At 35.4% G+C, this 17,099-nt stretch overlaps 1 protein-coding gene across 30 annotated transcripts in view; it reads left to right on the top strand.

Annotated features, from left to right (window-relative positions):
- SYNE1 (spectrin repeat containing nuclear envelope protein 1) overlaps window positions 1-17,099 on the top strand; it is a 518,696-nt gene that overhangs the window by 98,783 nt on the left and 402,814 nt on the right. For all 30 annotated transcript variants that reach the window (XM_078370315.1, XM_035297742.3, XM_035297743.3 and 27 more), the window contains exons 4-5: window positions 5,671-5,766; window positions 16,254-16,337. In XM_078370315.1, coding sequence (XP_078226441.1) covers window positions 5,671-5,766; window positions 16,254-16,337 — 180 coding nt within the window. The remainder of the gene's footprint in view (window positions 1-5,670; window positions 5,767-16,253; window positions 16,338-17,099) is intronic.

Here is a 17,099-nt window from a genome sequence, read left to right as displayed (position 1 = left end):
AGTTGACCCTAGGTAACTGAAACTGCACATAAAGAGGGACTATTTTAGTAAAAAAAAATACAATTAGGTTCTTCTGAAAATGCACACTTCTGTTTTACAGAACAAATTTACTTTTGGTCACTTACGTGATTGGGAAACACTGACCTTTAAATTGTTACACTCAGAAAAGTGTTTATACACTAAGAATTAGACTCATGTCAGTTGTGCCTTATTTTGTTGCAAGTAAATAAAATTAATTTTAGATGATTTAACCAAGAAGAAAGAGCTGTTGAAAGGACACTATGTGTGTTAACGTATAAGAAGAAAAAGCCAACTGGGCAAGAAAGACTTAACTCAGCAGGCCTGCAATGCTCAGATTTTGTGTTTCAAAGAAGAGCCTGTCTTTCAGAATGAACCCTGGCTGGTTACTGGGAGGTAATCTCTGAGCCCTTGGAATATTCTCCCCTAAGAGAGGGGTTTTCTATACCTGAGACCTTGAGCCACACCATATTTATAGTGAACTTCAGTTTTTGTGTGTACCTGGGGCCTTGGCCATGCTGTACCACCTTAATCAAATCTTTTTATGTTAATGATATGATTTGGATTAATACTTCTTTAGCTGGGGCTGAGGGTGTGGAGAGGGCTGGCATCTGAGTAGCTAAGTCACATGGATACTGCTTGCCTATGTCATAGACTCCCCAGTAAAAACTCTAGACACTAAGACTTGGGCCAGATTCCTTGGTTGGGTACATTTCACATGGGTTGTCACATGTCATTGCTGGGAAAAATAAGTCCATTCTTATGTGGCTCCACTTGGAAGGGAGAGGTCACTCACCTCTGAAAGCCTGTGCATAGTTTCTCCTGGACTTCACTCCATGTATCTTTTTGCTTTGCTGATTGAAATCTATATCTTTTTGCTGTAGTAAACTGTAACCATGAGTACAGCAGCATTTCTGAGTTCTGTGTCCTTCTAGGGAATCATCAAGCCTGAAAGTGTTCTTGGGAACCCCCAACACACTCACTAACACAGTTCTGAGAAAGACAGAGTCGGAATGGCTCTTGGGACTTCAGCAGCATGCCCTGATGAAACTAGTCACTGGGTCACTGCCATGGAACAATGTGACCCCAGACATCTTCTGGACTCAACCAGAAAATATGACGGGTGCAGCTCAGGTCACTCATGTAACAAAATAGGGTGCATCACAAATATAACCACTGGGGGAATCGAGACACAGATGTAACTTGAGCTGGCTTGTGTCCATGCCAGGATACGTTAGATATGTTAGTACATATGGTGCTTCTGTTATTACTTTTTTAGTCTTTCTTAAATCCACATTTGGAAGTTAGTAAAGTTAATCATTCTAGTAGAGTAGCAGGCACTTCAACTGATCAGTCAATACTTTTTCTACTGATAATAAATAAACATCTCATTTATAAGTTTATGTATTATTCAGGAAAAATTAATGTTAATGCCATCATTTTTATACTACACTTCCTCTCTAACAAGGTGACTCAAAGTGTAAAATTCTGGGCTCAAATCCCAGTCACTTAGTGTCTCTGAGATTCAGATTCCTTGCTTTTAAAGAGAGGGTGGTGTTCCCATAGTTAGTAGCTGTGCATATTAAACAAGATAGCAGGTGGGAGTCCACATACTAGCTCTCAGCACATTTAGATGTTTAACAATATTTTATTCATTTTTTCTTCCCTTCCTATTTTATTATCTTCTTCCTTTTATCCTTATTAAATACCTGCTAAATTTGAATGTATAAATATCTAAGCCATAGAAATACCTACTAAATATTGGAATTCATATATTGTATGTGGTCTATACTAGCACTATTTTGTCCAAATTCCTTTATGCACCAACATTTTTCAATTCATATATAATTTTTAAATGCAAGAACTTCTTAAATTTTCATTTCATATTGCATTAGTCCATTTTCACACTGCTATAAAAAGTACTTGAGACTGGATAATTTATAAAGGAAAGAGGTTTAATTGATTCACAGTTTCACATGGCTGGGGAGACCTTAGGAAACTTACAGTCATGGCAGAAGGCAAAGGAGAAGCAGGCATCTTCTTCACAAGGCAGGAGGGAAGTGAAGTGAGAGTGCAGGAAAAACCTGCCTCTTTAAAAGTCATCAGATCTTGTGAGAATTCACTCACTATCATGAGAACAGCATGGGGGAAGTCACCCTCATAATCCAGTTCACCTCCCAGCAGGTTCCTCCCTTGGCATGTGGTGTTTGTGGGAATTAAATTTGAGATAAGATTTGGGTGGTGGGAACACAGAGCCAAACTATATCACATACCAAATATTTATTCTTGATATCATTTTTTCTTCAAATTATTCTCTTAATCTTTTCCACATTAGGAATGTAATTGTTTCTCAGGGCATAAAATTAACATCCAGCATAGCAAACATAGCTATGCTATCATGAATAAAAATATGAAACAGATGGTGGATAAGGGTTAAATACATACTGATACCTATTGACTGGTAAAGAGACACAAGTTTTTCACACACACATACATAATGTTAGAGAATGGATTAGTTTCCCAAAATATAGTAAATGGTCAGTAAAAATTACATCAAAGATGACTAGCTTCCCTACATTTCATAAGGTTCAAGAAGAAACATTTGCTCTCCTTTAAGTCCAAAGAGAAAGGGAATGAATCTCATTACATGTCATCAAGGGGGCTCCTTTGAGAAAATAAAGGGGTAGGAGGATAAATAGAGGACAGCACTCTGTCAGGTCTGCTACACTCGTGAGTTAACCAAGGCTATAGCCAGGCAAGGCCGACCCTCCGGCAACAGAGGCCTGTGCATTTTCCCTGAGTCAATAGACTTTTTGAGACCAGAAAACCCTTCTAGAGCCAGAGCTCTGAGTTTAGATCTAGTTTGAGGAAAGCTTCTAGAAGGGGCGGCACAGAAGTAATTACTGCTTTCGCTTTTTGTTCACTCCCCACTCCCTCTCCCATCACCCAGTCAGAAGGCCTGCTGTTTGAACCACCTCAGATTCAGCCTGAATAGGTCTTGGTTCCATGGAAAAATGTGCTAAATTGGACTGGGAAGGCCAAAAGAGACTATCATTTCCCCAAACATTGTACAAAAAAAAAAGAGAGCTTATCACAATTGCCCATTAATAAATAAAGATAATTGTGGTCTTGAAAAGTGCTTCAGAGATTCCTATCTGTCTTTATTTTCCAGTAAGTCAAGATGGAATCAATTATCTGCATTTCTAACTCTTTCTTTGACCTTGAGCACTATGACCCACGTCTTACCAAAATCACCATATTGATGGTATAAATATTTGTACATGTGACAGGTGAAACATTTTAACTGAAAGATTTTCTATTAAAACATTGTTCCAAAAATTAAATGTGAGGTAGTCATCATAATAAAGTCCCCCTAGTTGTTTGCTGTATACAAACAAAACCTTATACAAACTGGAATGACAAAACTTATCCAATAATTAGTCATTTTTTTCATTCTGGTGTAAATGAAGTTTATTTATTGGTTTCATGCAATATTTACACTCATTCATTCATTTAGCCGATCAATCAGTAAGTCAGCCAGCAAGCCAGCAATATATATTAAGTGCCTACCACATGTTTGACAATGTTTAGGTGAGGTCGCTTACCTGGATTTAAGAGCCATGTATAAGCAGAAAAATTTTGTAAAGAACAAAGGGCTCAGGATTGAGTAGTGAATGGCCACAGTTAGAAAGAAGAGAGGAGAAAGAAAGAGAAAGGCCTATGTACTAGGCAGTCTGGACACAGACTTTTGGGTAGGAGCAGATCAGAGAGATAATGGTATCTGAAATCTCCCATGCCGAGGAGCCAGTGGGCTGCTGAACTGTTCAGTTGTCACCGCTGATTGGAAGGCCAATTCCAGGAGCCTTGTGCAGGGATCAGCTGGAGGGAGAAGGAAAGCATGTGCAGCATGAATAGCAGTAGAGGAGAAAAGCAAGAGAGGCAGAAGTGAGGTAAAGGAACATGTTCCTCAAAGTGGCAGACACCTGTGTATTTTTAAAATCAGAACAGATGAATGCCTTGGAATCTTTAATATTTCATGAGAATTCCTTGCTTTCCTTACTTTTTGCATATTTTGGTTAAAAAATTTAATTTCCATTTGCTCACTGAGTATATCAAACATTTATGAACTTGTTCCTCATTGTTTTGCTTTATTTAAATAACTTGGGTAAAAATGGATACTTCAAATGATAAATAGACTGTATTTTTAATGATCATATATGGCTAATACAATAATTTTGATTATTATTGCACCAAATAGTTTTCTTTGTAATGGCTTCTTTGATTCTGATTAATTTTATTTATATGCTTAGAATATAAAGTCGCTATTACATTTTTGCTATAGAATTAAGAAGCAGCGTGAATGGTGGAATTTAAAAGAGAATAATCAAAAATGAAAACTTAGTTTTGAGCATGCATTTCACAGCATGAGAGCAAAATGTGTTCAGCTGTTCATTTTATAGCAGGAGAAAAATACATTTTAAATTAGAATTGTACCATGCAGACATTATAATTCATGCAGTCATAAGAGAAATATAAAAGCTCTCTGTATCAGTTGGTAGAGGAAAAAGTCACATTTCATCCAAACATTTGGTGTTAAGTGTCTTACATAGAACATATTATTTTTTAAAGAAAGAAAGAAAAACAAGAAAAGTTAGAAATTGAGTATTAGGCCTTTAACAAGATTCAGTAGGAATCCGAAAACTATAGAGTTTGAATTCAGATGATAAATGGAAAACAAATTCTGATTCTGTGATAAATCAGTGAACACCTCCCCTCTTTTGACCATCAACATTGGCATGATGGCTTCTTTACTTTCTCCTGAGCCAAGATAAACTCAAATTCAATGTTTGATGAATTCCAGTATATTGAGTATTTTAATAACCTTCATAAAAAAATAAAAAGATGCTCCATGAATTAAAAATAGGCTTTGACTTATTTTTCCAGCAGTGGTGATGGATTTGCACTATTAGGTCTGTATTCTTGTGCTTATGATCTTTTGAGTTCAAGGCCACACTGAAAGAAGATTCGCTAGATTTATCAGGCTGTAAAACACAACACAACAGCTAACTAACCAGCAGGAAGATTAAAACCTGCAACCTTAGCTATGCCAACAGTGCTCCTCCAGCAGGTCACTGAGCTATGAGGTTGCTGTGGTGAGAATGTCTGGTAGAAGGACTGTACCTTGTTAAGCCCCAGTAATGTGGCTCACACAGAGTGAAGCTGTGAGGTTGGTCCATGCAGCACTTGCTCTGGTTTTATGTCCTACTATAATCTCTCTTATCTTTCAGTTTGATAGTATCCTCTTTTCCTTCCCTTATCCCACACCATCCTGCCCTTGTCAAAAATCAGTTTCTAGAAAGAAGCTGGTATGTATGGTAAGGCTCAAGCACTAAATATTCTGAGGTTTTTGAATGTTGAGTTTTATCTCCACTGGATTATTTTTCTTCTCACAGTTATCAAAAGGCAATTGGCAACTATAACCAAAATAAAGTATTAAAGTATATTAAAACTTCTCTTACAAATTTAACCACCATAAGTAACAAAGGTAAGAGAGAGACAGAGAGAGAGAGAGAGAGAGAGAGAGAGAAACAGAGAGAGAGAAACAGAGAGGGAAGAGATACTTTCTGCACTTATTCCTCTTTGCTTTTACAGCGGAAACCTCCAATGGTGGTGGATGATCTTTTTGAAGACATGAAAGATGGTGTTAAACTGCTTGCCCTTCTGGAGGTCCTGTCTGGGCAGAAACTGGTAAGAAATTTTTTGTGTGATCACACTTGTCAAATTGTTGCCATTTGGAATTTGGGGACTGTGGGGTTGAGAGTGTTAAGATGTGCTGCCCATCAAAAAGAAAGTTATTTGTTGTGGTTGATATTATGCTGGAATCGCTTGTCTGCTGGCATTTCTGGGAGTAAGGAATATATTTCCCTTCTTGCATGGTATACAAGAAGGTTAGTTGCAAATTATTGTCTCCCTCACTTTACGTGCTTGCCTTCCATTTAGAAAGGAATGTTGGTCCATATCTGTGTATTTATATAGTTATTTGTCAAAAATTAAGCTGGAAACCAGTGTGGCACTTTTCATATTCTTGTTGACATCATCCATCATCCATCATTTGTAGCAAGAACAGCCTGTTCAGAGTTGTTTTTATGTGCTGTGGAACTAGCAGAGTGAAAAACAACATTGACAGTGAGCTAGAAAGTGTATATTCTACATTGTCAAATAATAAAATATCTTTCTTGCCTATCTCTTTTTCATTTCAGAGGAGAGCAATAAGTAGTTTGTAAACATAAATTATTAAAAAATAATGTTTACCATAATTTGGAAAAAGAAATTCAGGAAACAGTTTTCAGGATGTTGGATAACACACTAGACATGGGGTTCAAAATTGGAAGTCCCTTTTTTCTTTATCACTTGCGTCTTGGCAATAATGACACAATCATTATTACTTGGATAATTGAGTTTTAAAAGAATGTGTTTCCCTCTTTGAAATTAATTTCCATTCATTTTGTACAGGGAGCCCTCAAGTAGCTTTTTTAAAAGTTGTTTGTTGAAAAACATAAATTGGTAATAATTTTACATCAATCATTTGGACTCTAAGGTAGCAGATGCTTCTGGCACCCCATGTCCTGTCTCAGCTACATCAGTGGTAGACATTCCCATGTACTCTGAAAGTTTCTTTCTTCAAGCACTGGTAGTATCTCTCTGGCTTTCTGCCTCAGGGCTTTTATCAAAGGCACAAGTTGCACAGAGCAGCTCTGAAGTGTTGGGGAGTTAGTGGAAACAAAGGACCCTCAACCAATGGACATGGGAGTCTATGAATAAATGCTTCACCCTAAACTTTTTAGGGTAATTCTGAGAGAAGCAATTCTGAGGCATATTTTACACATGCCTTATACAGTTCTCCATAAGGTCACTAGTGGGATTGAATTCCCACTAGTTGCCAATAGGGGTAACCCTCAATAGTGCATCCTTTGTTAGCTTTTCCTCCTTCCCTGTCTCACACTCCACACATCTTCATTCTTGCCACTTGGGATCACCTCCCCAGCAAGCTACATGTGCCCAAGTACTTGTCTCAAGCTCTGCTTTGGAGAAAATCAAGCTAGACATATGTGAACAGGCAATTTGTAATGTATATAGGCATATGCATGAGCTAAAGAAACTAGATAAGCATTAGGATGTGGGAGTCATTAGATTGAAATATATACTCCCTTGATTACCTGATATAACTGACCATTGAGATATATCCTCCTGAATTAAGCTATTTTTTTCTTTTTGAGATGGAGTTTTGCCCTTGTTGCCCAGGCTGGAGTGCAGTGGCACGATCTTGGCTCAGTACAACCTCCGCCTCCCAGGTTCAAGTGATTCTCCTGCCTCAGCCTCCCAAGTAGCTGGGATTACAGGCATGCACCACCATGCCCAGCTAATTTTGTATTTTTAGTAGAGACAGGGTTTCACCATATTGGACAGGCTGGTTTCGAACTCCTGACCTCAAGTGATCCAGCCGTCTCAGCCTCCATGTGAATATTTGTATGGATATTCAAGAAGTTTATGTGTCATTCTAAGTGTCATTATAATTCAGACATTATGCTTGATGATACCATACAGTATAAAGAAATCTTGATGGGAATTTAACTGCCAGGCTAAATTATTCTAGAAAAAGATTATATATTTGACATGACAATTCTACTTCTGTTTTAAGTGCCCTACTCATTCAGACAGATAGGGAAACTGATGCATAGAATGGTAGTTTATGAGTTAACCTTTATTATTTATTTATATTGAATTCTTCAAGAGTCTAAATTACATAAAATAAAATTATTCCAAAATTATAAATATGCTGTGGCAAAGGTTATTTAAATTTTGTACATGTGTGTATTATGGTTCAGGACCACACTAAGATGAACAGAAGCATTTAAAGGCATGAGCATCCTAGGCATTCTTTTAGAGCTTTTCAAGGGGATAATATGAGCAAGAGTGTTTCCATTAAGTACAGGGTTCTACGTAAGGTTCTATTGCATAATTTCAGCATTCCTGAATAATGTTCACATAGATTTTGTTACAGTTTGCATAGATTCTGGATCTGATCATGATCATCTGAGAAATGTGGCCATATGGCTTAGCATCCTTTCTATTTCCAGCGTCTTAGGGTAAGAGTGGAATTTCAATATCCTAGTACCCTTTAATAGCCCATTGTGACTCCCTCCTCCACGATTATTTAAGGTATTAGAAAATTATGAAAAATTAAAATTATTATTAGATTTTTCTACATCCCTGACATATTATTTGTGAAACATTTATTCTTTGAATGGATCAGTAATTATGTAGCTAAAATTGCACATAAACATAGGAAAATTAAATTTAACATTGCACTTGAGTTTTTTTTTTTTTTTTTTTTAATTTTTTATTGGATTATAGGTTTTGGGGTACATGAGCAGAGCATGCAAGACAGTTGCGTAGGTACACACATGGCAGTGTGCTTTGCTTTTCTTCTCCCCTTCACCCACATTTGGCATTTCTCCCCAGGCTATCCCTCCCCACCTCCCCCTCCCACTGGCCCTCCGCTTTTCCCCCCAATAGACCCCAGTGTTTCGTACTCCCCTTTCTGTGTCCATGTGTTCTCATTTTTCATCACCCACCTATGAGTGAGAATATGCGGTGTTTCATTTTCTGTTCTTGTGTCAGTTTGCTGAGGATGATGTTTTCCAGATTCATCCATGTCCCTACAAACGACACGAACTCATCATTTCTGATTGCTGCATAATATTCCATGGTGTATACGTGCCACATTTTTCCAATCCAGTCTATTATCAATGGGCATTTGGGTTGATTCCAGGTCTTTGCTATTGTAAACATTTTTTTTTTAATTTTTTATTGGATTTGCACTTGAGTTTTTTAAGAATATGAGTAATTACTATTGAAACATTAGAAACAGTAGAAGCAATATGAATGCATATTAAGGACTGCAAAGAGACTTCTTTCTTATCTATTTTCCTAACCTTCTCTACAATATTTTTATAAAAGACTCTTGAACATTTGCCTTCCAAGAGAAGGGTAATAATCCATTTAGAAATGAATGATGGACACTTAGAAAATATTAAGTGTCAAACTTACCTGTATATTCACCAGGTGACTCTGTTAGTCATTGATCATATATTTAGAGTAGAACTCAATTCTCCAATGGTATTTGTTATTGTCCAATAATCATTCAGCTAACATTTCTGGAGTCCCTATTATGGATAAGGCACTATCTTATGCCTTCTAAGAAAAAAAGAGATAAATGAGACATGATAAATGCCTTCAAAGAGATTATAGCCTAATAGGAATAATAATTGTGTTATAATAGGTTAACTTGTGTAAAAATAGATGCAAATATATAGTGGAACAATACAATAAACATCTGTATCTTTCTCACTTAGCCAGGATACAACTGAAGTAGAAAAGTAGAGAGAAAGTATTTGTCCTGCTAGATATCAGATCTTACAGTGAAACTGTATCACTTTAGACAGTGTGGTCTTGGTACAGAGATGAGCACATTTACAAATACCATTGAGTCCAGAAACAAGCCAAGGCATTAATGGAAGCTTAGTATGTTTCAAAGGCAGATGTCATATATAGGAGTGCAGAGTGGGGAACTGTTCAATAAATGGAACAGCTCAAAAGAAACCTTACAAGCCAGAAGGAATTGGGGTCCTATCATTAGCCTCCTGAAACAGAATAATTGTCAACCAAGAGTTTCATATCCAGCAAAATTAAATTTCATAAATGAAGGAAAAATTGTCTTTTCAGACAAAGAAATGCTAAGGGAATTTGTCACTACCAGACCAGCCTTACAAGCAATGCTAAAAGGAGCTCTAAATCTTGAAATAGAAGGTTGATATGTACCTCTCGAAAGCATAAAACTCATAGGGTATGTAAAACAATAACATAACTAATAAAGTATCGAGATTACAATTAACATGATGACTGGAACACAACCTCTTATCTCAATATTAACAGTGAACATAAATGGCCTATATGCTTCACTTAAAAGATACACATTGGCAGAATGGATAACAAAATGACAAAACAAAATATTTGCTTTCTTCAACAGACTTACCTAACACATAAGGATTTATATAAACTCCAGATAAATGAGTGGCAAAAAAATTTTCATGCAAATGAAAACCAAAAGTGAGCAGGAGTAGCTATTCTTATATCAGATAAAATAGATTTTAAAGAAATAACAGTAAAAAAAAGACAGAAGATCATTAGGTAATGAAAAAAGGACAAATTCAACAAGAAGATATGACAATTCTAAATATATATGTGTGTAAATCTGGAGCTTCCAGAGTCATAAAACAGTTACTGTTAGACCTAAGAAATTTGATAGACAGCAATAAAATAATTGTAGGGGACTTCAACACTTCACCAATATTACTAGACAGATCATTGAGGTACAAAGTTAACAATGAAGCAGTAGATTTAAACTACACTCAGAACAAATGTACCTAACAGGTGTTTACAGAACACTTGACCCAAGAACTGCAGAATATACATGCTTCTCATTAGCACATACAACATTCTCCAAGATAGACCATGGAGTAAGTCACAAAACAAGTCTCAATATATTGTTAACAGTCAAAATTATATCAAGTATCTTCTCAGACCACAGTGAAATGAAACTAGAAATCAACTCCAAAAAGAACCTCCAAAACTATACAAACACATGACAATTAAACAATATGCTGCTGAATGATTTTTGAATTAACAATGAATTCAAGATGGAAATTTAAAAATTATTTGAAATGAATGGTAATAGTGACTCAAGTTATCAAAACCTCTAGGATACAGCAAAAGCAGTGCTAAAAGGAAAATTTATAGTGCTAAATTCCTACATCAAAAACTCTGCAAAATCACAAATTGACAAACTAATATCATCTAGTTCTCAAGGAAATACAGAAACCAGAACAAACCAAAGCCAGAGCTAGTAGGAGAAAATAAATAACAAAGATCTGAGCTGAACTAAATGAAACTGAAACAAATTAACAAAAAAATACAAAAGATTAATGAAAAAAAACTTTGGTCTTTTAAAAGATAAACAAAACTGATAGATCATTTGCTGGATTGACCAAGAAGAGAAAGATTCAAATGAGCTCAATTAGAAATGATAATGGAGACATTACAACCAATACCACAGAAATACAAAAGGTAACTCGAGACTACTATCAACACCTCTATTCATACAAAATAGAAAATCTGTAGGAAATACATACATTTCTAGAAACACAAAACTCTCCTAGGTTAAATCAGGATGAAACAGAAACCCTGAACAGACCAAAAACAAGCAGTGAAAATTGAATCAGTAATAGAAAAATTGCTAACAAAAAACCCCCAGGGCCAGATGGGTTCACGGCTGAATTCTACCAGACATTCAAAGAAGAATTAGTTTAATTGTACTGAAACTATTCCAAAAGATTAAGAAAGAGGGACTCCTCCCTAACTCATTCTAAGAAGCCAGTAGTAACCTGATACAAAAACTAGGAAATGATTTAACAAAAAAGTAAACTACAGATCAATATCCCTGATGAACATAGATGCAAAGATCCTCACCAAAATACTAGCAAACTTAATCTAACAGCATATCAAGAGATGATATACCATAATCAAGTGGTTTTCATCCCAGGGATGCAGTAATGGTTTAACATATGCAAGTCAATAAATGTGACACATCATTTAAACAGTATTAAAAACAAAAAACTGTATGGGCATTTCAATAAATGCAGGAAAAGCATTTGATAAAATCTAGCATCTCTTAATGATAAAAAAAAAAGCTAGGCATAGAAGGTACATATTTCAAAATAACAGAAGCCATATATGACAAACCCACAGCCGACATCATACTGAATGGGAAAAAGTTGGAAACATTCCCCTTGAGAACTGGAACAAGACAAAGATGCTCACTTTTATCACTTCTTTTAAACCTGTTATTGGAAGTCATAGTCAGTGATCAGGCAAGAAAATGAAATAAGGGGCATTCATATTGGAAAAGAGGAAGTCAAAATATTGCTGTTTGCTGATGATATGATACCTAAAAAACCCTAAAGATTCTTCTAAAATTTTTAGGTTTTATAATCAGTAAAGTCTCATGTCACAAAGTCAATGTACACAAGTCAGTAGCACTACTATATACCAACAGCAACCAAGATGACAATAAAATTAGTAACTCATTTTCTTGTATAATAGATGCAAAAAAATGTCTAGGAATGTACTTAACCAAGGAGATGAAAAATCTCTCTGCAAGAACTACAAAACATTGCTGAAAGAAATCATAGATGACACAAACAAATGGAAACACATTTCATACTCATGGATTGGAAGAATCAATATTGTGAAAATGACCATACTGCCCAAAGAAATCTACAGATTCAATGCAATTTCTATCAAAATACCAACGTCATTTTTCACAGCATTAGAAAAAACAATTTTAAAATTTACATGGAACCAAAAAAGACCCCAACTAGCCAAAGCAATCCTAGGCAGAAAGCACAATCTGAGGCATCATATTATCTGACTTCAAATTATACTACAAAGATACAGTTACCAAAGCAGCATGATACTGGTATAAAAGTAGACACATAGACCAGTGGGACAGAATAGATGACTCTGAAATAAAGCCAAATACTTATGATCAAATAATCTTTGATAAAGCATACAAAAACATAAATTAGAGAAAGGGCATCCTATTTAATAAATGGTGTTAGGAAAACTGGATAGTTAACATATAGAAGAATGAAACTGGACCCCTATCTCTCACCTTATACAAAAAATCAACTCAGGATGGATCAAATACTTAAATCTAAGACCTGAAACCATACAAATTCTAGGGGGTGGGGGGAAACTAGAAAAAGTCTTCCAGACATTGGCCTAGGAAAATAATTTTTAACTAAGACCCTAAAAGCAAATGCAATGAAAATAAAAATAAATAGACCTAATTAAACTAAAAAGTTTCTGCACAGCAAAAGAAATTATTATCAGAGAAAACAGACCACCCACAGAATGGGAGAAAATATTTGCGAACTATGCATCTGACAAAAGACTAATATTCAGAATCTACAAGGAACTCAAACAAATCAGCAAGGAAAAAGGCAAGCAATACAATCAAAAAGTGGGCAAATGACATGAATAGACAGTTCTCAAAACAAGATACAAATGACTCACACATGAGAAAATGTATAACGTGATGAACCAAGGAAATGCAAATTAAAACTGCAATGAGATATCATCTTACCCCTGCAAGAATAGCCTTATTAAAAAGTCAAAAAACAATAGATGTTGGCATGGAAGTGGTGTAAAGAGCACACTTATACACTGCTGATGGGAATGCAAATTAATGCAACCTTTGTGGAAAAATGGTGTGATTTCTTAAAGAACTAAAAGTAGATCTACCATTTGATACAGCAATTTTACTACTAGGTGTTTACGCAAAGGAAAAGAAGTCATTATTTCAAAGACACCTGTACATGGATGTTTATTGCAGCACAGTTAACAATTGCAAAGATATGGAACTACACTAAGTGGCCTCTGACCAATGAGTGGATAAAGAAAATGTGATATACGTACACCATGGAATAGTACTCAGTCATAAAAAAAAGAATGAAATAATGTCTTTTGCAGCAATTTGGATGGAGCTGGAGGCCATTATTCTAAGCAAAGTAATTAAGGTATATTCTCATTTATAAGCGGGAGCTAGGCTATGGGTACACGAAGGCATACAGAATGGTATAATGGACTTTGGAGACTCAGAAGGATGAGGGTAAGAGGGAAGCGAAGGATCAAAAACTAAATATTGAGTACAATGTACACTACTTGGGTGACAGGTTCACTAAAATCTGAGACTTTGTCGCTATATCATTCATTCGCGTAACCAAAAACCAGTTGTACCCTAAAAGTTATTGAAATTTAAAGAAAAAGAACAGGAAATAAACTTTATTCTAATAGAAAAAAAAGGTAAAATTGAATTCTTTTCTCATGGCCTACACAAAAATTTAATCTACATGAACTAAGGACCTGCTGGCAGTAACACTTTAAACTCTTAGTAGAAACCATGGGGTGAATATCTTTTAGACATAGGGAAAGGAAAACAATTATTCAATAAGACACAAAAAAATGACAATAAAAGATTGCTATATTTAATATTTTAAAATTAAGAATATCTTAAAAGTTAAAACCCTTTTTAAAAGGTGTCAGAAGTTACAAACTTGTTGAAGGTATTCACAATCCATGCTGTAAAAGGATTAAATCAAGAATATATAAAATACATCTTAAAAACAATATGGGTACAAACAACCCAAAGGAAAACCTAGGCAACAGATATGAAAAGGCATTTTTCAGAGGAAATAACATACCACCAATGAACAGAGGAAGAGGTGTCCACATCACTGCTGATCAAGGAAATGCAAATGGAGACTGGAATGAAAAACAGTACATACACATTTTACATACATTCAATTGAAAAAATATATGTTCAAGGTATCTGTCAAAATCAAATGTTGGAGAGGATACAGATTAGCAGGATTACTTTTGCAATGCTGATCAGAGTAAAAAAGTAATGCAACCGTTGTAGGATAGTCAGTATTATTTACACATTCAAAAGTCACATTCTCTTTGACTCAGCAATTCTACTCTTGGGTATATGTCCAAGAGAAACTATGCTTGTACAAAAGGTGAGAAGTACAAGAGTAATTTATCAACATATCAAAATAGCAATAACCTGGAAATAACACATTCATATCAGGATAATAAAGAAATAGCACATTATATAGCATATGAAATGAATTAAATACAGTGAAAGGAAATGATATGGTGAATCTTAGCAATATAATGTTATGTGGAAAATTAAGTCTCACAATATTAATGCAGTAATGCTCTTAATATAAAATTGCAAACTAAGCATTCTTTTTAAGAAAGCCTGTGAAATAAATTAATTTCTATAGAAAGGCAAACACTGGGCTGGAGTTAGTGTGAGGGGTGTCCTTGGTGTAGTCAGGCAGGAGGTTGGGATCAATCGTGGTCATATTTCGTGATATGGCTTTCGTACTTAGTTGTGGGTCCTGACTTTGCATCAGATGGTAGGTTCTGGGTGTGTTTTAGATTATAAAAAATAATTAACTAATAAACTAAATAAGTGAGCTGTGCACAGATCGATAGAGACTGTCATGTCTAACAGAGGTCTCAGTAAAAAATAAGTAAAAATTAAAAAATATATCTTCTATTGCTTGAACCCAGGAGGTGGAGGTTGTGGTGAGCCGAGATCGCGCCATTGCACTTCAGTCTGGGTAACAAGATCGAAACTCCATCTCAAAAAATGTGTGTGTGTGTGTGTGTGTGTGCGTGCACACGTGTGCACACATGCGTGTGTGTATCTTCTATTTATATCTTTGTTTGAAAATCATATCTTAAAAATTATTGCCTGGCACACTATTAATTGGAAATTAAAAGATACTTGGTTTTCAGTTTTAATGGGAGATCATTTAGAGCTGTAAGGTCTTCTCCTTTAGAGAAGAGAACAGTTTACCAGCTACGCAACCTTACAGCACACTTCCTGTAAATGTACAGGAGGCTTATACTGTCCACTTCATTGAAATTTTTTTGTTTTCAAATGAACAGTGTGATGCTGAGAAAGTACACAGAAAATGTTGGTAACTTAAACATAGGTAACTTGGAGTATCCATGTACCAGAACACACTATTTAATTCTCACAGTCCTATTTCTTAACTTTGGTTTATGTGCCCCCATGTATTTTCGTCATACAAATCAAGAAATGCTACTATTAATGTCAGGGTCTTTGCATGTTTGGATGACTGGGAAAAAATGGTGAGTGACCAATAACATTTTTCATATACATATTTGCTAACTTATAGGAGTGATAGTCTCAGTGGACATAGGAGTTTTGTGATAGTATCAGTAGATAACATAGGAGTTTTGTACATTTCTGCTCATAGACAGACAGAAGACTAAAGGCAAATGCACTAACAGATAATCCGAGAATGAATGCTCTTGTTGAGTAAATTAGTGTGTCTTCAGAGTGCCATGGGGATAACACCCCTTTATGTATTTGCTAACCTTTATAGAAAGTGAGCAATATTGATTGCTTTTGGACATTCTTATATTTTTAATCCATTTAAATAGATCTTATAACTAACATCCTAAGGTGTGCATTTTGTCTTGTTTCTTTTTTTCCCCCCCTCTTGTTACAGCCTTGTGAACAAGGACGCCGGATGAAGCGAATCCATGCTGTGGCTAACATTGGCACTGCACTCAAGTTCCTTGAAGGAAGAAAGGTAAGAGAGAAACAAAAACAAAACACTTAAGGAAAAAGGTATGGGCATACTTATGTTTTCAGTATTGTTGTGAGGTCAAAACACTACATGTAATTTATACAGCATAGATATTCAATGTTATTGTATTATAAAATAATCTTAGATGTATGGAAAAGTTGCAAAAAAAAGAGATTTCATTTCCACCGTTCATTTCAGCTTTTAGTGTTAAGAACTTACATAACCATAGTACAATTATCAAAGTAAGGAAATTAAAATCAGGATGATAGTATTAACTAAAGCATAGCTATTAGTCCAAGTTCATTAATGCTCCCTCTGTTGTCTGTGTCTGACCCAGATCCCTGTAGTGTCACACCTTGCATTTAGTTGTGTCTTCCATTCTATGACAGGTCTTCATTCTTTCCTTGTCTTTCATGACCTTGACACTTTTGATAACTGTTGGTCAGTTGTTTTGCATAACGTCTCTCAATTTCATTTTGTATGATGTTTTCTTATGATTAGGTTGAGTTTATACATTTTGGGGAAAAATCCCCAAGAAGCGTTGTTATATTCTTCTCAGTGCATCATATTAGTAAATATAGGAGGCTGATATGACCTTAACTTTGAATACTTGGTAATGTGGTGTCTGCCATGTTTTTCTATGGTAAAGTCACTGTTTTTCCCTTTATAGTTGCGGAATAACTTGGAAGACATTATTGAGACTATGCTAATTTTCTGCTTTTCCTCAAACTTTTGTTCACTGATTTTAGTATTCATTGCCTTCAA

This window comes from Callithrix jacchus, chromosome 4, assembly GCF_049354715.1.
Source record: "Callithrix jacchus isolate 240 chromosome 4, calJac240_pri, whole genome shotgun sequence".
In the NCBI taxonomy this organism is placed as follows: domain Eukaryota; kingdom Metazoa; phylum Chordata; class Mammalia; order Primates; family Cebidae; genus Callithrix; species Callithrix jacchus.
The sequence above is the reverse complement of the archived record's forward strand: the minus strand, read 5'-3'. Positions and strand labels throughout refer to the sequence as shown.